The following is a 23,768-nucleotide window of genomic DNA, read 5'->3' as shown; positions in this document are numbered from 1 at the left end:
ATGTAAATAAAGGGGCAACATACTTCATATATCATGTTTTAATTGATTTTTGTTTCTTTTGCACAGTAAATACAATATTAACAGGTTCTTGATATCGCTATACAGAGAAAACATTCTGTACATACAGTAGATATATTTAAGTAAATATATTAATAACAATAGACACAAAATTCATCTTTCATAAAAAATAAAATAAAAAAACCTTGTGCAGGCTGTATGTATCACTCAAATATATTTGACCATAATAGTCATGCTGCATAATCCTTAAACAACACAAAATAAATATACATTGTATTTCTCCAAGTGCTTTACAGATTTAATAGTCTACACCTCACTACATTCGGTTTCATCTTGCCTCTCTGACGGTTTGGTCTCTGACCTGCCGGGCTCGTTTGTGTTCAGCGTCGTGTTAAACCAGTCTTCATCTTCTAAGTCCTCAAAGTCAAACACCTCCTCATCATCAAAACACCAGCCTGGCCAGTCCACGCTGATGCCCTCTAGGACATTACTGCTTCAAGGGAGAGAACAGTGGTTTATGGGTAAATGTCCTTTCTTCTCTACACTGCAGAAAATGATTTTTCAAAGTTGTTTACAAGAAAATACTATTCCAGTATTTTTCCTTCAATATGTACAGTAATGTTCAGTTCTGTGTTACTTGGTGTTTCTTTGTAATTATTTGTGAGTGCAAACACTTTTTTCAGTACAGTAAAGTTATTATTATTAGTAATCAATTATTATTAACCAAAAAGCTCAAGCTGCATTTAAATAATCTGAAATGTCATGCAACTTTAATTCATGTGTTTCTAATATACCCTGTACTGAGAATTGCATAGCTTTTGATGAATTATTAAAGAAGTGTTCTAAGTGCAATATCATTGCATGCAATCATTCTTCAGGGGAAAGCCTGACTCCTAATGGCCCTAATGAAGAACTAATTTGTCTATCATCCAAAAGAAGTAACAAGTGATTATATATCATTTCAGGACAATGATGTTGTCAAATTTGAATACAATTTGCAGGGAAGGTTTGAATGTAATAATTTAGAAAGATTTTTATGTAACAGTACATGGATGAATTGTGCGACGTGTGGGCAGAGAGAAGAAATAACGCACATGAAACTGTCAGGTTCCTCAACACAGAAAGGACTCTCGACAGTCATATCATACCATCAATCTCTCACAAATGGAACAGATATACTTAAAATGAAAATCATTGATTTTCCACTGGACAGTTAAGGTGATTTTTGGGGTTAATTTGAAAGGAAAGAAAAAAAAATCACACAAACATGAATACACATTCAAAGATGAGTTTTATACTCGACAGATGCAGTACGATTTATAGGGGTCATATCACATATTTATGCATATACAGTATTGTTCAAAATAATAGCAGTACAATGTGACTAACCAGAATAATCAAGGTTTTTAGTATATTTTTATTGCTACGTGGCAAACAAGTTACCAGTAGGTTCAGTAGATTGTCAGAAAACAAACAAGACCCAGCATTCATGATATGCACGCTCTTAAGGCTGTGCAATTGGGCAATTAGTTGAATTAGTTGAAAGGGGTGTGTTCAAAAAAAATAGCAGTGTCTACCTTTGACTGTACAAACTCAAAACTATTTTGTACAAACATTTTTTTTTTCTGGGATTTAGCAATCCTGTGAATCACTAAACTAATATTTAGTTGTATGACCACAGTTTTTTAAAACTGCTTGACATCTGTGTGGCATGGAGTCAACCAACTTGTGGCACCTCTCAGCTGTTATTCCACTCCATGATTCTTTAACAACATTCCACAATTCATTCACATTTCTTGGTTTTGCTTCAGAAACAGCATTTTTGATATCACCCCACAAGTTCTCAATTGGATTAAGGTCTGGAGATTGGGCTGGCCACTCCATAACATTAATTTTGTTGGTTTGGAACCAAGACTTTGCACGTTTACTAGTGTGTTTTGGGTCATTGTCTTGTTGAAACAACCATTTCAAGGGCATGTCCTCTTCAGCATAGGGCAACATGACCTCTTCAAGTATTTTAACATATGCAAACTGATCCATGATCCCTGGTATGCGATAAATAGGCCCAACACCATAGTAGGAGAAACATGCCCATATCATGATGCTTGCACCTCCATGCTTCACTGTCTTCACTGTGTACTGTGGCTTGAATTCAGAGTTTGGGGGTCGTCTCACAAACTGCCTGTGGCCCTTGGACCCAAAAAGAACAATTTTACTCTCATCAGTCCACAAAATGTTCCTCCATTTCTCTTTAGGCCAGTTGATGTGTTCTTTGGCAAATTGTAACCTCTTCTGCTTATGCCTTTTTTTTAACAGAGGGACTTTGCGGGGGATTCTTGAAAATAGATTAGCTTCACACAGACGTCTTCTAACTGTCACAGTACTTACAGGTAACTCCAGACTGTCTTTGATCATCCTGGAGGTGATCATTGCCTGAGCCTTTGCGATTCTGGTTATTCTTCTATCCATTTTGATGGTTGTCTTCCGTTTTCTTCCACGTCTCTCTGGTTTTGCTCTCCATTTTAAGGCATTGGAGATCATTTTAGCTGAACAGCCTATCATTTTTTGCACCTCTTTATAGGTTTTCCCCTCTCTAATCAACTTTTTAATCAAAGTACGCTGTTCTTCTGAACAATGTCTTGAACGACCCATTTTCCTCAGCTTTCAAATGCATGTTCAACAAGTGTTGGCTTCATCCTTAAATAGGGGCCACCTGATTCACACCTGTTTCTTCACAAAATTGATGACCTCAGTGATTGAATGCCACACTGCTATTTTTTTGAACACACCCCTTTCAACTAATTCAACTAATTGCCCAATTGCACAGCCTTAAGAGCGTGCATATCATGAATGCTGGGTCTCATTTGTTTTCTGAGAATCTACTGAACCTACTGGTAACTTGTTTGCCACGTAGCAATAAAAAAATATACGAAAAACCTTGATTATTCTGGTTAGTCACATTGTACTGCTATTATTTTGAACAATACTGTATTTATCACAGATTATTTCATAACTGAGGCTGAGATTCAATGCTAATAACAAAAAAATATATAAAATAAAATATATATAGGTTATACCTTAAGTTTATTTCATAATTTTTCGTCCCCTCTCTGACCCTTTTTAACTGCTATGCTTCCTTTCTATGTAAATTATCAATTATATTGTATATTATACAAAGTTAAATTACAAAAATTCATTTAATTAAATATATATATATATAACCTTACTTATATATAATATATATAACCTTAGTGCGCCATTTATCTGAAAATAAACTGAAAATCTTGTGAAAATCATGACCCCTCATGCTTCACTTATCAATGCTCCCATATTACTCGTTTTCCATTTAACACAAAATCATTGATTATTAAAATGCTAAAGCTATATCTACGCTAAAAACAAGGTTATCACTGTTAGTCCAGTTAAAACAACAACAGCATCATACAGTATGTTACTGTAGGTTGGGATTTGAATAGAATTTGTTGCATTTTTTTAAATAAATAGCCAGAATCTAAACCGGTTCCCCAAAAAATGGTTGCATGACGCCATCTGATGGTTTTAAAGTATAACAAGCTCTTTCTATCTCAGAAGATCAAGAAAATTTTTTTAAACTTCATGATACAACCATGCTAAGAACTGTTTTCAGATTGTGCTTTCGCCTCACTTCTCACAGAGAAGAGGAGACAACATGTAGACTCACCTGTCTGTCATCTCATCCTCACTTCCATCCACGTTCCCCTCTCTCCATCCATGAGCAGATGTCATCCCATCTTCTGTCGACTCCTCTCTTTCTGCCGCTCTCTCTCCTTCACTAACTGACGGTGATGGAGAGGCAGAAACAGTAGGAGAACTTTGTAGAGGGATTTTTTTCCTTCCCTCTCTTTTTCCCAGTCCACGTTCTCTTTCCCGTTCCTTTGCTCTCTGCAGTAGGCCCTGGAGTGGAGAAGGGGGAATCTGGGGGTCCAGGCCTGCTGGGGGCGAGGGGCTGCGTCTGTGAGAAGGTGGAAGGGAACTCTGAGAGGAGCTGATTTTCGGGTTGGAGGCTCTCCTCCGTGTCTTCAGTTTGATTGGTTTCATTTTAACATTCCCATCACACGTCTGCTCAGGTTCAGAGTGCGTCTGAGGGTCTGGTGACAAGCTTTTTTCAGGAACATACCATAAAGTGCCATGGTTGTTTTTTAGAGATCCCAGCTTTAGCACTCGGGGGGAATCTTGGGGTTTAATGCAAGGGGTGGATGCTCTTCTCTGGCTTCCTCTGGAGTTTGCTTCGGAGGCGAGTTCTAAACTGTTCACAGGGTTGGATGCTCTTCTCTGGTTTCCATTGGAGTTTGAATTGGGAGTAAGTTCCAATCCGTTCACATCTGTCCTGGAAATGTCTGAGGGAACAGACGGTTGCAAATTACTGGCCCGTTTTTTCCAAATGCGAGGCGACTTCAGTTTCCGGGAGAACCTCCGTGATTCTGTGAGGAGCCCTTGGTCATCTCCTGACTGACTGTATAAAGAGTTCCTCCTGATTTCTTCAGAGTCATCATCTGGATCCTGATGCACTGGTTCCTCTGTTTCTGCAGTTGTCCCATATGACGATGCAGTTATTAGAGACTTGTTTGATGCAGAAGTGCTTGGCAGGGATTGAATAGAAGTGCTATTGTTCTCCACATCTCCACCAGGCATCAAGTATGATCCATTCAACTGGTTTCTCACAAGTAAGTCCTGTTGTGTAATGTCATTAGAATTTACAGATGACCATCGCCCACGTTTCCATGTAACTCGCCTTTCTGATATTTTTGTTCCTTTTTCAGTTTTTAATCCATCTAAATTAGTCGTTGCCGCAACTTCATTCGATTGGCCAATCAGTGGAGAGTTTCTATCCTCTGGCAGCTGCTGAACCTTACTTTGCTCTTCTTCTATCAACATTTCTTCATCAGACTTTCCCCCATGGTAAGGATATAGCCTCCCCGACTCAAAATCACTATCAGATCTATCAGATACTGATTGGTCATCAGGATCCTCTATGACTTTGTCAGACAGTTCGTCCTGAGTGGGAAGTCTCTCTGAACCACCAAACTTTGTCGTACTTGTTGTCTTCAGTGTTTTGTTGGTCTCATTTTTCCTCAAGGTCTCTAAGGCCGCCTGTGATCATCAACAAGAACCAGTTTATAGTAGCAAACTCTACAGTATACAGTATTCTGCTCACAAACTATACTGCACGTAAAGTATATTATGGTATATAAAACTCAATGATACAATGGCACACTCCAATTACTTTTGATTAAGCATTAACTGCACAAATCTCATGTTTATCTCTTCAGAAATAAACTAATTTTAATTACAAGAACCATAAATAAATTGTCAATACAGTGTAATATGCGCATTACCTGTTTGTCACATTATACATGCACCTATTACTGCATGATTTTCCCCAAGTACAAATAATTTTAATGTCAGTAGTTCCTTTTTAAAGCATGGAGTGAAGAAAAGTAAATATTATCATTCAATATTCTCAAATTCGACTAATTGTAATGTATACTGCATTTGTGAGGAACAACCTTATAGATCCCTACTGAGTAATCATAGGGAAAATCTGCATCCCTGTTAGTTTCTACTCTGTTATTTAATAAGAATAAACTATCAATAAATATTTTTCCTTAGTTTATTAAATAGAAGTTTAATAAAATCTATAAAACAATATATTTTAAGTCTAACTAGCCTAACTGACCGACAATGTAATTTAGTCCAAATTGACAACCCTGTTACATTTAACCCTGTTACCTTTTCTGGTGTAGCTTATTATTGTTGTTGTTGTTATTATTAATTCATATACTTTGTCTATTTAATTTAGATTTTAATTCAATAATTATAGATATAATTTCTAGGATCTGTGGCAACACGGTTGAAAAAATAGCAAAACCTAATTTAAAATATTTTACAATATTTTTCTTTAGTTTATTAAATAGAAGTATAATAACGACTATAAAACAATACATTTTAAGTCGAATGGCCTAACTGAGTGACAGTGGGAGTTAGGCCAAATTTACAATGCTGTTACATTCAACCCTGTTACCTATTCTTGTGTAGTTTATTGTTGTTGTTGTTGTTGTTATTGTTATTTCTTTATATACTTTGTCTATTTAACTTAGATTTTAATTCAATAATCATTTATATAATTTTTAGGATCTGTGGCAACAGGGTTGAAAAAAAAAAAATAGCAAAACCTTATTTTAAATATTTTCTTTAGTTTATTAAGTTTATGAAGTTTAACAATAACTATAAATCAGTATATTTTAAGTCTTATTAGCCTTTATTGAGTGACAGTGTCATTTGGGCTAAATTTACAATCCTGTTACTTTCAACCCTGTTACCCATTCTGGTATAGTTAATTATTATTATTATTATTATTATTATTGTTATTATTATTATTATTACATAATATATTTTGTCTATTTTATTTAGATTCTAATTAAATTATTATGAATTTAATTTCTAGGATTTGAGGATTGGTTGAAAAAAAAAAGTACAACCTCATTTAAGATTAACGAAGTATAAAACGCAACTAAATAAATAAATTGTATATAAATTAGTCTGAGCAGCTCCGAAGATCAACAGTCAACATTTTCCTAGTCATAAAAAATGACTTCATGTTTTACCCTTTTCAAATCCTTTTTTATACCCTATTCGTGGAAAGTGGCAAAAGTAAAAAGTACAAAAAATTCATTTAAAAAAAAAAAAAAAAGGAATACATTTCTTCAGGGTTGGGCTTGTATATATTCTGTCGCACTGGTGTCGAGTGTGTTTGCTGCAGTACCTGAGTCTCACGCAGAGCAGACACCCATGACGTGCAGCTGTCTGGACTCGGTGTGGACAGGAAGTTCACACTGACAGCACATCCTAGATCACCGACCTCCACCAGCACAAACGAATCTGCGGGGAGAAACAGATATAGCGTGAGAATTAATCTAGCTTCATATAATACATAGTTCGAAGTTCTCTTGAGGTCATAATGTGCACCAGACTCCAAATTCCATGTACAGGTAACGTTCATGTTTGAATTCACAACTACATAATCATAATGAATATTTTGTGACAATGTACCAGGACTCACCCTAGGTGGAGTCATTCTCAAAAAGCCAATCAAAAACAAGCTTATCAAGTAATATGCCATGCTCTGCCCTGACATGCTAACAACAGAATGCTCACATAGAGCTATTTGAAAAGCCTTTTCTATGTGGAAAATCAATGTGCATTTTGAAATTTGCATTTTGTGTCTTCATGCTTTTGAGTATATAAAAGTATATGAGTATATGACACTTTTAGGTTGTAGTTCTTTTATGCCTGTGTTCATGATTATCACTTTAAATAACACTGTAATTGAATCCTACCCTTGCTCTCTGAGATCCCCTTTGTTACATGACAGTATATAGAAACTAAAACAAACTGATTTACAAATTTCTATATGCATATAAGGCTCACTGACTCTTTTTTTTTTTGTATCAGCACAACAATTTAAAAATAATAAAATGAATTTAATACTTACTTATTATTTGGTTAATAGTGACAGCAGCCCTCGAGCTACATAAACCTTAGGTAAAACCAGCATAACTTAACACCTGTCAGACATCTTATTCTTTAATGAGAAGAAAAACATGATCTTTTGTAGGAGTTCGATTAAAAGATGTCACAGATTTGCTTATTTGTTTAGTGACCTAAAAAGTGGGAAACTCGTAAATGTTTCGTTTTTTACATTTTTGATATTTGTAAAACTTGTTTATGGTAAACTATGCTTATGGTTTAAATTCAATTTAATGAAAGATTTTGGGACCACATCGTATATGGTAATCACAAAAGTCAGTTAAAACAGACTCATGCGGTGTTAATACAAAGAAATTGATGTAATGCTAGTATTTTAAAATACACATTGCTTTGTGTTGAGTTTTGGTGTAAAAATTATTTTTATAAACTTAACTGATAATGTCTTGGCAGAAAATCTGCTGTACGTTAAGATTTTTTCACACACTGCATAGGATAAAAACATATGATGTATCAGATCTTTTTGGTACAGTTTAAGGTATATAATAAGAGTGACCCTGGACCACAAAAACTCTCTCCACAAAAAGTCTCAAGTCGCTGGGGTATATTTTTAGCAATAGCAAAAAAATATATAGATTTTTCTTTTATGCTAAAAATCATTAGGATATTAAGTAAAGATCATATTAAATGAAGATATTTAGATAGATTTCAGAATGTGTTTAATGTTTTATTTTGCCCTATTAAAACAAAACTATTGCAAAATATGGCCCATACATATTAACGGGGTTTACATACTGATGCGAGCCCAGTTTAAAACGTTCTTTCAGACAGGGGAGATTGTTAAGTGTAGGAGTTGGTGTTCACACTCACATCCATCTTTGAGCTCAATGCAGTGTATTCTCTCCAGAGGCAGAGGGGGACGCACTACCTTCAGCTTGTCTGATTTCTTCTGCGTTTTGGTCATCAGCAACACATCAGTGAAGAGCAGGACCACAAGCTCCTGACATAACCAGAAATCAAAGCTGAAATTATGAGTTCAAAGCAAAAATTATTAATACATCACATTAGCTTCGTTCGTCTTTTCACTTGCCTTGGTGTCCTTTCTTATTCTGACCTTCAACGTTTCTTCCATTAGTTGCTTCCTTATGACATTTGGCCCCACCCCCCTCACCGGCCTCATCAAATCAAAGCAGCAGAACTCACGGACGTACTGTGGTGGAGATCTTTCTGTTAGCCCTTTTTCTTATGTATACACGCAAAGGATGTACAATTTATGGTTATTCAAGATTTTTTTGTTGTTGTTGTTTACCTTGTCTATTTCTTCACTCAGACCTTCTAGTTTGCATCCCTCTATTCTTTGAGCAGCAACAGAGAGGGCAAGAGTATCTTCTTTCAGCTGCAAATAGCCATTGATAGATTCTAGAAAATGACTGACACTGTACAACTGCAGGAGAAAAAAGAGACAGTATCTCAGACATCTTTAACTTCAATAATAGAATAAAGCGACAGAGAGAAAGAAAGAGAGAGAGAGAGAGAGAGAGAGAGGTGTATAGCAAGACATACATTACAGAGATGATAACAAAGACAATGCAGCTCAATAGTTTGACTCATATTCTTTAGTGACATGATCATTTCATGGTGTGATATTTCACACATAATATTATTGTAATAAAGACCAACTAGTGAAAGTGCCTCTATTTCCTTTGGTTTCATATACTTCTTCTTCTTCTTCTTTTCATACTAACAATATCACTCGATTTTAGAATGTAATTTATTTTCCCCAGTTTTTGCTTTAATGACCGTAGCACTGAAGGTGCATCAACCGAATTAACACGTTTTTGCAAAGTATGAATCTTCACTGTAATCATGCACAAAAATCCTTAAGTCCTAAAAAGAAGGTTAGTATTTTGTCCAACACCAGCAACAACAACAAAAGGATTTAAACCATTTTTTTTATCCCTCCATCGTCTAGTCCATCTGGATTTTTTAAATACATTCAAATAAAATTCATCTCATAAAGTCATTTTGCTTCAGTAAAGTTCAACATTTTTATTAACGTATGTCATTTTTATAATGCACTTAGTATTATTATTATTATTTTTTAAGATAGTACAAATTAAAAGTGGAGTGTATGATGTAATTCCTCACCATTCTCTCAAGTGCGTTTTTGGTGGGGTGGTCTTCTGTGGTCTTCTGAACAGCTTTCAGTAAAAGAGGGTACTTGGTGATCCTCTGGTGTGGTTTGGCCTGCATATCGCCCAGACGCATTCGCCCACACTGGGGATGATTCTCCACCCACTGCAGAACCGAATACATCAGAAAAAGCTTTCTTCATGCAACACATTCGATTGTTATCTATAGCTCATGTTCATCTGTGGTTTGAAATGTGCATCTGAACTCATTTACTACTGACATTTATTTTGCTTAAATGATTACATTAAATGATTAAATGATCGCACATTAGCATGTGGACTTCAACGCAGACGTTGCAGTTTTCTGGATAGCCAGATAATTAAAGATAAGCAATTTCAGGGCTTAATGTGCAGTTATTTTTATGTACCCTTCAGGAAACTGCGCACCCCCATTACCTCCAGCTACAGTCACACCACCATAAAGGCAGGCTATCTCACACTCATTTCTACCCTACTTACTTTGCATACTGTCCACTGTTGCAAAAAACATTGTCAGGGGAACTTGGTGTGGTAAGCGGTTCATGTGAAACGTGGAAAATAAATTCACACCTCGCTACCCATCTCAATGTCTATATTTGACCATTTTTTCCAGCCTTAATTTAGGGTGTTCTGCACATTAAGATCTGGAGAGGATTTTCTGAAAATGCTAATTAATGTTGCTACATTATGTAATTACCATATTTAGGATTCAGTCATTTTATCAGTTTCTTTTCTTTCATTTAGCACAGGTTGTGTATTTCTTTTTTGAATTTGAAATTGCCTGGATGTAGGCCCCATTGATTTGCGATTTTGCACAATGAACATTGCCAAAATTGTCCACAAATATTGCTTTTTTCCCTCGAAAACTTTAGTTTAGTGGCGTTCCAAAAGAGCATCAGCACTCTTGATACTATTTCTTAATTGTTATTGTTTTTCCCAATAGGATAATTCCTTGCTTTCAACATATAAATCTGATTTTGAGTACCGTAAGATAGGTGTGAAAATGTGGGTTTGTGTCGAGCTGTCTGCGTGTCAGCTCCACATTTCTCTCCTGCTCCAAACAGTATTCAAAGTATGCAGGAAAACGGTCAGGAAACTGAAACAGATTTTAAAGAAATGAGGTAAAACGATTGAAATTATTATTATTATTATTTTTAGCTTTATTGCTGAGAATCTCATGTACTGTTGTTGTGTCATACCTGCAAACATCCTGCCTCGAGTCTGAGAGGGTCGAACGGTCTTCCAGTGAGACGGACCTCTTGTAACATTGGATACATCACTTCACGCCAAAAGATTTGATGTGCTTCAAGGATAGAAGGAAGATTGGAAAAGAGCATTGTGGGGCTGACCTGAAAAAAAAGAAAGAAAGAAAGAAAGAAAGAACACAGAAATGGAAAAAGATGAATCGAGACAGGTGTTGTAGCCCACACGCTCTACTCTACACCAGAGCAAAATTATTTTCCATTCTATCCGTACAAAGTGTTTCCATTTCTGACATCACCGGTGCTCTAGGTTATAGAATGAATGACAGAGTGGCACACTATTTGACCACACTTCTGCCGTCACATACAGCTGTGCACTCCGTCTGCCTGCCATTGCTGAGTATGTAACTCTAGAAGGTCAATTCTTAAGAAAAAGGCTCCATGTAAACGTGAGAGATGAGACGAGACGCACAAACCTCCTGAAGGAATCCATGTCTGTGACAGTGTGACAGTGCTGCCATCACAAACTGTGCAGAAAAGAGGAAAGAGGATCTGTAAGAAATACACTTAAAATGCACACATGGAAATACAAAGCAAAACAAATATCTGTTCAGCATAAACACATGATTATTCGATTTGTTTTGCTGTTATAGTGAATTAATTGTCTATATCTGCTCAAGTAAACTGTAATAAATCCTCATTAATAAAAAACTGCAGTGTTATGACATACTTCTTTGGCAATAGTGAGTTTGTTGATGTAGGATAGCTCGGTATTAATAAGCTCCCACAGCGCCTCCTGCTGGTGCCGCTGGGGTTTTGACATGGACTAGAATTAGAGACAAATAGATCATGTCACCAACACGCCAACATACACACAACAACAACAACAACACACTTCTTCTGTCGTCTTTGGTCTGATGGAGTTAGTGCACATTCCTGCCAGTGCGCATGATTCAGTGTTACACTTTCGACAGACATCACCGATCACATGCTATGTAGCCTACCTGAACTATCTTACAAGATGACGATTTCGTATTAATTTATATAATTTTAATTATTCCCTATAAATGGTATATAGAGTTACTATAAATGTTATACGTTATTTAATAAATAGCTAACATATAAAACCTTTTCATAAGCAGAGCATATGAAAAGTATGCTACAAATAATAACACAAATTGTGTTTTATTAACGTCTACACCTACCCCAACCCTGAACCTACCCCTTACAATAATGCACAAACTGTGATTATTGTTGTACAGTGTGACATAAATAAGGCTATACTGACGTGCGCATGCCCAATTGAGGAATCTGTGTAGCATCTAGCCTTACCTCATGAGAGTCCACTATGTCTGTCCAGCTCTTTTCCAGTGCTTTCTCAGTACCTCGCTCGCCCCATGTCCACCTCAGGTCCTCAGGTGTACTGAATAAGTCCAAAACCTGTTTCAACGCGTCCAGCTGCCCCTGTACACCACCTGATCGTTCCTGGAAAAAGATTGGAAAAAGAATAATGTAATCAGTCCATGTATCCAACTATGAACCAGTTCAGGCAATAAATAAATAAATATTAAAGAATTAGACCTACCTCAAATGTGCCATTTCTGTCAGACACTCCCTGGCTAAAAAGTGCCTGCTTTAATGCACCCCTGCTCTTCGCCCCAGCAGATGTTCCCTTGCTCACTGTAGAAAAGTCCATAGCTGTCCTCTGCTTCTTTTTCTGACAACCAGAATTGATAAATGTGACAAGCTGAATTGACAGCAATAAGGTAAATCCAGATTAAATCTGTGTCTGCTTATAAAGCCCAACTAGAACATGGTTCTGCGAAAACATCATTTGTTGGTCCTGGAAGAGCATTCCTCATATAGCGGGACTGATACAAATGTCATTCCAGAACCAACAGAGCACACTGTTCAATGTTCTACTTGGTTAAATCATCTGAGTATCAATCAAATCAGCATATGCACCTGTCTGGACATCTGAACATGTGAGCTGCAGAACGAAAGCAGAGGAAATGGGTGTTAAATTCAAAAGACCTCGGCTGAATCTGTGTATGACGGGTTTCTGTAACTAAACATTGGAAGTAGTGCACCATTTGATTTCCCAGGGATTGTATAAAACACATGCCATTCAATTTTAGCAAAAAAATAAAAAAAAGCTTAAATATAAAGTTTTTGGGATATGGAGAGCCAAATTTCCATCATTCTTGAATCTGCTTAATGAATGACAATATATTTGTTTTTGTTGCTTTTTTTTTTGCCTAACTATTTAATAATAATGATGTCTAAAATATAATCATTTATTTAAATATTTAAAAAATAATTAATTATTCAATTTTGAGTTATTTGGTGCTCGTCATTGGAAGGATGAACCACACAATATTTTGCATACCTTGAACTAATCTTATCATGTCATAACACACATTGACCATTTTTTTGCTTTACTTCAGCACCTTGGTTGCACCACTTGATTTTGCTGGTTGCAACACATGACAGAGATGTTTTTGCTAATAAAACAATATGCTTAACTACTTAAAATTCAAAATTGAATTTCATCTTTTTTTCTTAATTATGATATCAAAACTGTACAGTACCCCCTTACATTTTTTTCTGTTTTGGATGGTCATGTTATTGATCTAAAATGCATTAAAAGTCAGATTATATGAAAGCAGCTGCATAATGCAATGAAATTCCAGGTGCTGAATAATATAATCTGCTGAATTGAGTACCTGGTAGCCTACAGTGTTGTATCTGTGTTTCTGTCGTGCCCTCCGCTGACCGACTGACAGTACTGCAAGTCCATCAGGAGTGTCTGTGTCTGCCTCTCTCTCTTCCTCCCGCTGTCTGTCACTCTTGTCACCGAGGGCAGTTTCCTCTGGGGCCATGACATTGCTCAGTTCCGGTCCTTTTGATGGATTACTAATAGACACAGATAGGATTACAATAAGAGGAACACATGAATAAGATCAACAACAGTGCAACAGTAAACAGGGAAAGTAGAAGTGAAAATAGTAGCATTGAGTAATTACTAAAAAAAAAAAAAACATACCTGCTATGCTTCATTTATCACTGTGCTGTGCATAATACATAACCATTTAAAACCCACTGTAAACCACAACTAGAAGGAACTGATACCAGACATTTGGAGCCCACTGGTGCCCTTTAAATCTCAAAACATTTTACATCTCATGACCTGACCTAGCATGACACACACACACACACACACACACACACACACACACACACACACAGACACACACACACACACACAGACACACACTTGTTTTTCTATCATGGTGGGTTTTCGATCATTTTCCATTGACGTACATTCATCTTGTTTTTATATTGAGCTAATGATGTCTTCTACCCCCTCAGTCTGAACACTTGTATTATATTTTAATTTATTTAACATTGTTTTAATTTATATTGTCATTATGACATTATTTACTATGTTAAGGCATATTTCCCGTGGGAACTGTCTTCTGCTCCCTGTACATACTGTATGTATAATGATATAAATAACATGTAATCCATATTTGATAAATATTAATAATTCAAATGAATTCATTATTAAAAACTTCATATTCATTAAAGTAGTTTTATAAATTGTAGAACTATTAATATACCATACTATTTTTTATTTCACTGCTAATTAGTATATTACACAAATATCATTTTTAATTGTAGAATTTATATTTGTGTTTTTTGCATATTTAGTATATATGGAGTTTAAAACTGTTAGAAAGAACAGTAAAAATAGTTGAAAAAAAAACAGTAAAAAAAATATTAAACCAATAAATCCACCAGCAATTTTATGTCGAATTAACATAATTACTATAATAGTAAAAATTCAAAAATAAAAATAACAAAAAAAACATCACATTTTACAGCATCACACATGGAAGGATTTCATTTTAAATTATAGGATGACTTCCCAAAACTGATAATTAATTTTATCCCCAAATGTTTAGCTCACTTCAGAGGAATAATCTGTCCTTTAAATGTAAGTAAATAAAGTGTTAAATACACACACACATACACAATACATGCCATTCACAAGAGATGGCATGCACAGACAAGCTGAAGCTTATAAATACACATACAGTATTCTTACACACCAACTCTGATTCACAGAATTCACTGTAATTCAGATGAGTCAGATTTCCCCAGTCATGCATGAATCTCACGGGCATAAAATGCACCGGTGTGTGATTCAGGAGACCCGTACACACATGTCCTGTGAAAGATCTGAATATCCGCCCCCGTTTGACATCACTTTTGGGCAAGAAACCAATTCCGCTCATATTCACCTTGTCAACATTACCATCAGCCGTCAATTCAGGGTAAAATACACACAAACACTTACACACAGCCATATACATGCACAGAACCTGTTTGCAAATGCACATTTCACGAGTTCACCCTTACATCTAATCTGAAGGCAAATAGTAGGCATATTTTGGCGTGCTGTCCTGGGGGAGGGGTCCGGGCCCGGAGCATAGCCCGAACCCAAATAACTCCCCCTATCCCAATTTGGGATAAATAGATTAGAAGTGAGGAGTTGGGGTGGAGGAGGGTTGCCGAAAAACTGTCGTGGGACAGGAGGTAGGAAGACTGGATATATATACGCGTGCGTGCTATAAGATGATTAGCTAAACGAGATGCACCTGTGCCAAATTGGATGATTATCTGATCGTGCTTCTCCCGAACTTTGTTAATAAAACCACATTTGTAGTGCAGGCCTAACACTGAATATGCCATAAACACAAAGTCATAACATCATTTTGAAAACAAATTCAGCATGGGATATCTAAAATTAGATTTAAAGGCAATTTACTGTATATCAGCAAGTCCCACAAAGTCTGAAGCGAAACTAGATTCACAGTACAATCTCAGTTCTTTAATTGTTTACATGTGATTCTTGTTTTAGACACACACACACACACACACACACACACACACACACACACACACACACACACACGCACACACACAAGTCTTCCCCAACAGATACCTGGATTTAACTGTGTCCATTTCCCTCATTCAGACATCTTCAAGGTCTCTTTCTGTCCCTCTTGTATTTCTGGATCTGTCTTTCTGAGTCCTCTGTCTTTCTATATCGTTTTTCTTTACCCTTTCCTTCAGCAACAGGTTGAGCAAGTGAGACCAGATTCTTCAGACTTATTTCAGGCATGACTGCACCCTGAGAAGATAAACCTGACTGGGCCATTACTGCTTTCTGATGTGATTGACAACCAACCAGCCTTTGATCACAGCTACATAACAACTGTAAGTTATTAAGTTATTGTTTAGACATGGATGATCTGTGGTTTAGTTCCACAAAGACAAGCATGCACACACACACACACACACTCATGCAAACATGCAAAATAAGGAAGAAAGATGTTATTTCACCTCCAATGAGGAAATTAAAATGCTGGGAGGATTTGACAGGTGCTTACCAAAGAAAAACCCATCAACATGATGCCATGGTCATATTTAGGTATACCTAGGTTTAGCTGTAGATTTAAAGGATCTTCCTTTTGTGTAAATCCGATTTTGAACATTTTACATTTATTAATAATTTTATCTGTTTTTATTCATGTCTATAGTACATATTGTGTGGTATCAGTCAAGCTGTGAACGCGTGCAGTTCAGCTGATTAAAAAAAAAGGAAGCGAGAGAGGGCGTGAAAAAATATCAGACAGAAATAAATACAGTGGGACAGGAATGCAGAAAAGCAACATTGCGCAAGATCATAACATATGCACATCAGGACATAATTACTCATGCATCTTTTATCAAAGGAAACAGAGCTGGGTTTGGTGCTTGTCTAGTGGTTAAAGGTCTGTTAACAGAACACTTGTAGATTTAGTGCTGCTGAGGCCTTTTGCAAAGCATGTACTTCCAGGTTTCATCTAAACTGATAAAGAATGAATTAGAATAAGAAGCAAATTACACATGAATTAAAAAATATATACAAACTGTTTATTTGTGTTTTTAGGCAGTTAAATGAAAAAAAAAGAGATAAAATATATAAAAATGTATTTAGGGAAATTTTTCTTATATTTCTATTCATCCTCTGTAAAAGAAAATGTGACACATACAAATGACTGAAGTTCATTTGACAAAAAACACTATTTCAATCCTTCAACTTGTTTTGAAAAACCATGTTTTTTTCCAGCATATATGGGTTATTTATATAGGAATTTAAATTTTAAAAACAAAAACATCTTTGGTCAGATCAGCTTTATAATTTGCATTTGCATTGAATTTTAATGCTAGTTTCCAGCTGAAGCTCAATATCATTCCGTGGAATAATGCAACAACAGAAAACTGTATAATTTTTTAAATAAAATACCCCTCAAATGCAAATGCAATTATAAACTGTTTTTGTTTTGTACATGCAAATACAACTACTATCAGCATTAAATTCATCTATACAGTTGGAGGCATTATTGGGTCAATAAGGCCTCTCACGAAACCCATCAAGAACATACCCAGGTCACCGCCAAAAAAAGAATATGTAAGAAATGTCAATGAAAGGAATACGAACCTTATGGTTTTTAAGTTTAATACTGAAGACTGGAGTAAAGGCTGCTAGGGACCACCGTTTTTTATTGACTGTTTTTGATCAAATAAATGTCGTCTTAATGAACACAATCTTGAAAACAAACAAACAAACAAAAATACTCTTCCTTAAAATGTTGAACAGTGTGTGTGTGCGTGTGTGTGTGTGTGTGACCTGGACATGTTATTGTGAGATGTGTGCTATGATAAGGTGAACCTGGAGAGAATATGATTATGATTATGTCATCTCCGATACACATCTGAAAAATTACAACCCAAACCCCAACCGCCCCACCACCCTCATTCAGATACATTTACTTTGACAGCACTAAAAAAAAAAGCTTGCATACAAACAAAGAACATAAGCATATTCATAAAAACATTAGTGTGCAATCTTTGGACAGCTGGAAATATGACATGGCCAAAAAAACAGCTGTTCCATTCTCAAAGGAATCCACTGGAAACTGGTGGAGGTTAAGTTCGCTCTTTAATGCCCTTTCTTCTTTCTCCTCTAATGGCCTCAGTTTGAAGTGCTTGGGTCCTTTGAAAGGAACCTGCTCTCGATGTTGTCTGCACAGTTAACCAAATACATGTCCTTCAGAGTGTCTACAAACATCTGGATGCGGTGCCATGGCAAAACGTTGTTCCCTCCTCCACTGCCGCTGTCACTCCAAACCTTCAGCATCTGGTAATGGGCATCTTTGCTGTTCCTGTGGTCTTGTTCGGCCCTGTCGATGTTCTGCTCAGATACACCAAGACGACGAACAAGCTCTTTAAATCTTCCGATAGGCACCTCGTCCAGCACAAAATAGAAGAACTCGTGAACTACAAGAGTGAAAGTGAAAGAAACGGGGAGAGAGAGAGAGACAACAGATGTGAATCACAAGCATCGTTACTTCAGCTTCCAGGGATTTATGGGTAGAACGAAATAAACACAGACATACTTTTGATCTCTCTTGGGATGCAGTCTGGGAGTTTCCCATTTAGCTCCGGTTCGCACGGCTGGTTTGTGAAAGGAACGCTCTCATCGAGTTCTTTGTCTGGTGCCACTGTGATAATCAATGTCTGTGGAGAACATAAAAAATATATATTAATTACTATACGATAATAATAATTAAAAAATGCAAAAACGGTCAAATAGGGTATAAAACATCACATGATGATAACATGGCTTTTTTTACATATATATACCAGTTTAACTAACAAAAACAGGTAATACAGCACCGCTTTAGCATTTATTTTTTTAAGGCATTAGTGCAATTCTGTTAATATTATTTGTCGGCTGAGAGTTCAGATGGGGGTCCCTGTGATATAACATTAGTATTAGTATTTACGATAAAAGCTGAATCATCTTCTACAAAAACAAAGCTACTGTAATTATGTGTTTAGCATTGTGGAGAAGAATGGTTGTGGTGTCTCTGTCATTGTTAGTCATAGGTCAAACAAGCATTTTACCTGATCATCGGAAACAGGTGTTGATTGCTGTGATGACAAAGCACGGCTCTTTTTCTTCCAAAGTCTGATGCCCTCGTATAACAGGAACACTCCCACTGCTAGAACCGTGATGCATGCACACACAGGGACCAGTATGTGATGGATTAAGCCTGAAACACCAAGGAGAACAGAAACAAACTCATTTAGCTCACCCTTCAACATTATTCCTTGCCTGAGGACACGTGTTGTTTTTTGGATCACTGCTTAGTCATGGCTAGACTAATTCAAAGGAACACGCGAGGGGACTTCCCAAGATTGCTCATGCTTTCAAAAAAAATATCGGACTAGCTCTCTTTATCGTTACAGTCTAAAGCCTTACAGTATTTTGCCAACAGTGTCCTGTTAGGAAAGCCAACAAACATCAACTTTTTCAATATTTTTTATTTCCAAGGGATACACATTATTGGATGGGTGTTGATCAGTACCAGTGGTGTGCGTTTTTTTTTTTTTTTTTTTATAAATCAAATGTACATTCTTGTCTCAGTTACACATTTTTCCTGGTTAAATTAACATTATTTACAGTATCAAATAAACAAAACAATTACTTCTCTAGGTTACACTTTATTTTAAGGTCTCTTTGTTCCAGTGTAATTATACATGTAAGTACTGAGTAATATGAACTACTATATGGTCAGGATTAGGATTAGGTTTTGGTTTATGGTTACTTGCATGTACAGTAATTATAAATAACGTATTGTTATTATAATAAGAAGTATATGCAACAATGTGTAACAAGGACACCATAAAATAAAGGGTTACCCAATTCCATTTAAAAATGTAATGTAAAGTTCTATTTATTATAACCAGTCTTATAAAAGAAAAAAACCAGTATAGTTTTAAGCTTTTTTCTTGCATTCATTCCTAAACAATAACTATTCCATAATAATGACTATTCAGCTGTTCTTATTAATTGTCAGCTTTTCAGATCATTAGCCATCAAAGAAATTTCACCATGCTGTTTTCAGTCTATTTGAAATTTTATTTTGATGTGACTTCTTTTCCTTTTTTTAATTGGGTTTCTCATTAACGCCATCAGTTTGTTCATTCAGACTGATAATCAAACTTGTGACAAATACAAAGACTGGAGGCGGGATTTATTGCATGGATCAATCATAGCCACTTCTCATGTGATTTTCCAACATGCATTCTCAATTTACTGTTCCCCTTACGAAACCTAACACATGCCTTGGGGATCTGTTAAAACTCAATAGGTTTAGGAGAGTAGCGAGAGATGTAGCCTCCGGCTGCAAACGCTGTTGTAGTGTTACTTAAGAAAAGTTTTTTATTTTATATTTTGCAATATTTGCATAGATTTCTCAACCAGTTTTTTGAAGAGGCAATGCCTCCTCAGAGGAGATGTCCCAGGTCAGTACTCACCTGGAGGACTAGTTGGTTTGGAAGATCCTAAAATGTTAGGAGGTGTGGTGGATTTGCACACGTCTGGACAATCATCCTGACATCTATAAGATAAAAGATGTGTACTTGTACTGAGGTATTCATTTCAGGTGAACGCATTTCAAAATGCAACAAAACTGAGCTTGTGTAGTTAAACGCATCTGAATTCATAAGTGTACTTAGACTTTTCAAAATCAAAAGATGAACAAGCGCATTCATCAGCTTAACCTCTCAACAAGTGCCAGCAGGATTTCGAAGAGTACCGAAGTTTGACTTACTCAGCACACGGCAAACAGAGGTTTTTGCCAGGGACAGCATAATGGTTTTCTTTGCATTGACACTTTGTATTCTGTTTTTTACCACCTGACAAAATTGAAAACATTTACTAAGGTTATCCCATTATGTAAAAACAAGATTAATGTATATCTTTAATTCATTAAGAGGCTTTATTAAACTTGAGGGACTTACATTCTGCAACTGTCAGCTGTCCAGGTCCACATTTTCTACAGCGAGAACATTCCCAATCCGAGGGGCTTAGATTGTTGAAATAGTATCCAATTTCACACCCACACTCTCTATTGCTTCTGAATGTACATGGTGATAGCTCTTTGGAATTGGCTGTGATTAAAGGAAGAAATACACATGAAAACTGAGCAAACGTCAAATTAATTGGTTGTGTGAAGTCTTTAACAATCATTCACATATTAAAGGGATACTTTCACCCCAAAATGAAAATTGTCATCATTTACTCGCCCTTATAAGGTGGAAAATTGGTAAAAAAAAAAAACGTCTTAGTGTTTTTTTTTTTTTTTTGTTCTGAAAATTAAAGTCAATTACATTTGACTTTCATTGTTTAGACAAAAACTGTTAATACATTCTTCCAAACTGTGTTCCGCAGAAGCAAGAAAGCAGATTTGGAATGATGCAACAGTTATGTAAATGATGACAGAATTTTCATTTTAGGGTTAACTACCTCTTCAATAACAAGAAAATATGAAAATCAGAGTTTTAAAATGGCATTACCTTTGCTGCACTTCCTGCAACTGAAGCATTTGTCATAGTGATTTGCGGTCTCTAGGAAGGTTCCATTCTCACATTTTACACATAAGGACCTCGTGTTGTTTTTAGGGCACTCCTCTTTCAATTTAAACCCTAGAGTAGAAAACAGAAGGACAAAGGACAGAACAAAACCATCTATGAAAGCTGAACAAAGGGTTTCTTAAAAAAAAAAAAACACACCCTGTTGATTAATGGGGAATATTGAGGTGCGTCTTGTTGCCAAGACCCGCTTAGATATTATGATTGACAGGTTGGGTGCCGGATCGGCTCGGAATGCATTTTCAAATCCATATTGACTTAAACTCCATTATCGAAGGGTATTTAATGAAAATGCGATTGAAATGTCTTAAGTGTAAGTGTCAATCCATTTAAGAAAAATAAAAGATTTCCCTTTTGCTGCACATTTGGCTCAGAATGCATTTTGCTACAATAATCACATGGTATCACCATAAAAATGCAATCTCAAGTGTCCTACAGTATCTGTAAAGTCTAAATGCATTTAGGAAAAAAGGGCATTTAAATGATCATTTTGCTACAGCTTTTGCTTGGACATGTCACAAATAGCTAATCAATTTGGGTGATACAATTCCATTTATTATATGTAATAAACATGTAATAAATTCATTAAAATTAGTTTTTAATTTACAGGTGAAAACTAGAGAAGAAAATGCCAAATGTAAATCATATAACTGTATTTTCATTTTGCACCAAATGTTGCACATATGTATTGGAAAAGGAAAATTTAAATTTAAATAAAGAAATACATTGCCATTGTACATATAGCATTGTCATTTTGCACGTTACATTACAAAATACATTTTGCAAATCATATGCTTCCATACATTATATGATAAATCTTCTTCAAACCAAAAAAAACACCTTTCACTGAAGGGATATACACTCTGTACATCTATAACATAAAGCCTGCATTTAAATGAGCTTTACCTGCATGACATTTATCACAGCAGAATCCCTTATTATTCCAGTATTCATTTTCAGGACAATATCCTTTCCCAGTCGGACCTCCACTAACTGATATTACATATGACTGGCTGATTAGAGCCTGTGGGGAACAAAAGATCATTTAGGTTAAAAATCCCAGAACCTTACATTTTGTGTGAGTGCACAGTGCAATACTGTATTCCACCATGAAAAGTGCTTGATTTATTTTTGCTTTCAAGTGAGGTGAATAAACCAGAAGTAATTCCTCACACACAACCTTTCCACTCATTATGGCAATGTAGTCCTCATTAAACTTTTTTTTTTCTTTTTTAATGAAATTACACTTACTCATGGCTTACACTCATCATAACTTACAAAATCTCAATGTAGGTCGGTCCTGAAATGTTTACATGTTATAGTTAAAATTAGATTATGGAACCTGACTATTAATTTGATGTATAGGTAAAGTCACTGAATAATTAAGCTATTTAATCATAGTCAACCATAATGAAAAGCAGCCCAAAACACAACCTTTTAATAAAGTATTTTAGATGGCCACCTGGGGCACTTTTGGATATGAAGGCTCGTGGCTGAGTAAATGCTCTGAAAATGCTAACTTACCAGCAGAACACAAGCGAACAGCTGACATTCCCTCATGGCGCTACAGGGGGCGCTAAAGCAGTACTTCTCACTTCACCAAACACACTAGGCGGACACAGGAGAAGGGGGAATTGAAGTTAAGAATCTTAAACATGATTAATTTCACAGCTTTATCAAATAAGAAAAACGACAGTTTTCATTAACTCTGATGTCCTTGTAGTCTATAAAGCAGATTATTCTTACAGTAACCTATTGTGAAACAAACGAGACCTAAACCACACACCCAGTAACATCTAAAGTTACAATAGTTTTTTATTGTTAATGCCAGATGAGACCCACACAGACATGTACACTAGGAAAGAAGACAAACGGCGAGACGCTTTAACATTTCCATCCGTTTCAAACCTACGGTACAATCTCGACACCCACACTAAAAGTGCCACATTAGAGATAACGATCAAGTTCCGTGTGGAGATTTTACTGCGCTCGCGTGAACTTACCTTTACTCATGGCGATCCAACATCGTGTCGTCTTACTCTCCCAGAAGAGCTCGGTCATCCCCAAGAGAGCTGGAATATAGCCTACATTTGAAAACGAATTTAAAAATGTGAGATTGAAGTATCGCTACCGTCCATTTCCTCGGAGAAGGGCAGTCTTTAACTGGAAATGTTATGCGTCACAACAACTCCTCCTCTCGTGCCAAATCTCATGAAGGAATTCGAGAGGCTGGATGAAACCGAAAGTACTCTAAAGTTATATAACAACTTTGACAAAATCACAGTAGTTACACAGTAAT

General features: G+C 36.1%; 2 protein-coding genes across 2 annotated transcripts; both read right to left on the bottom strand.

The window, feature by feature from the left end:
- Window positions 1–23: 23 nt before the first annotated feature.
- On the bottom strand, window positions 24–16,143 carry plekhg6 (pleckstrin homology domain containing, family G (with RhoGef domain) member 6). The gene is made up of 15 exons (XM_026284284.1): window positions 15,927–16,143; window positions 13,642–13,831; window positions 12,501–12,632; window positions 12,248–12,400; window positions 11,646–11,741; window positions 11,392–11,442; window positions 10,913–11,062; window positions 10,699–10,809; window positions 9,691–9,840; window positions 8,852–8,986; window positions 8,633–8,752; window positions 8,413–8,542; window positions 6,821–6,936; window positions 3,719–5,148; window positions 24–511 (listed from the first exon to the last, which is right to left on the bottom strand). The coding sequence occupies exons 1-15, from the start codon at window positions 15,953–15,955 to the stop codon at window positions 325–327; spliced, it is 3,180 nt and encodes a 1,059-aa protein (XP_026140069.1). The 5' UTR covers window positions 15,956–16,143; the 3' UTR covers window positions 24–324.
- A 926-nt stretch (window positions 16,144–17,069) lies between these two features.
- On the bottom strand, window positions 17,070–23,722 carry tnfrsf1a (tumor necrosis factor receptor superfamily, member 1a). Its single transcript, XM_026284274.1, has 10 exons — window positions 23,473–23,722; window positions 22,994–23,077; window positions 22,376–22,493; window positions 21,395–21,523; window positions 20,840–20,989; window positions 20,650–20,734; window positions 20,354–20,436; window positions 18,938–19,086; window positions 18,427–18,547; window positions 17,070–18,307 (listed from the first exon to the last, which is right to left on the bottom strand). The coding sequence occupies exons 2-10, from the start codon at window positions 23,027–23,029 to the stop codon at window positions 18,003–18,005; spliced, it is 1,176 nt and encodes a 391-aa protein (XP_026140059.1). The 5' UTR covers window positions 23,030–23,077; window positions 23,473–23,722; the 3' UTR covers window positions 17,070–18,002.
- Between the last annotated feature and the right edge of the window lie 46 nt (window positions 23,723–23,768).

This window comes from Carassius auratus, chromosome 16 (genome assembly GCF_003368295.1).
Source record: "Carassius auratus strain Wakin chromosome 16, ASM336829v1, whole genome shotgun sequence".
Classification (NCBI taxonomy): domain Eukaryota; kingdom Metazoa; phylum Chordata; class Actinopteri; order Cypriniformes; family Cyprinidae; genus Carassius; species Carassius auratus.
Note: the sequence above shows the minus strand (reverse complement) of the source record. Positions and strands in the feature narration are given on the sequence as shown.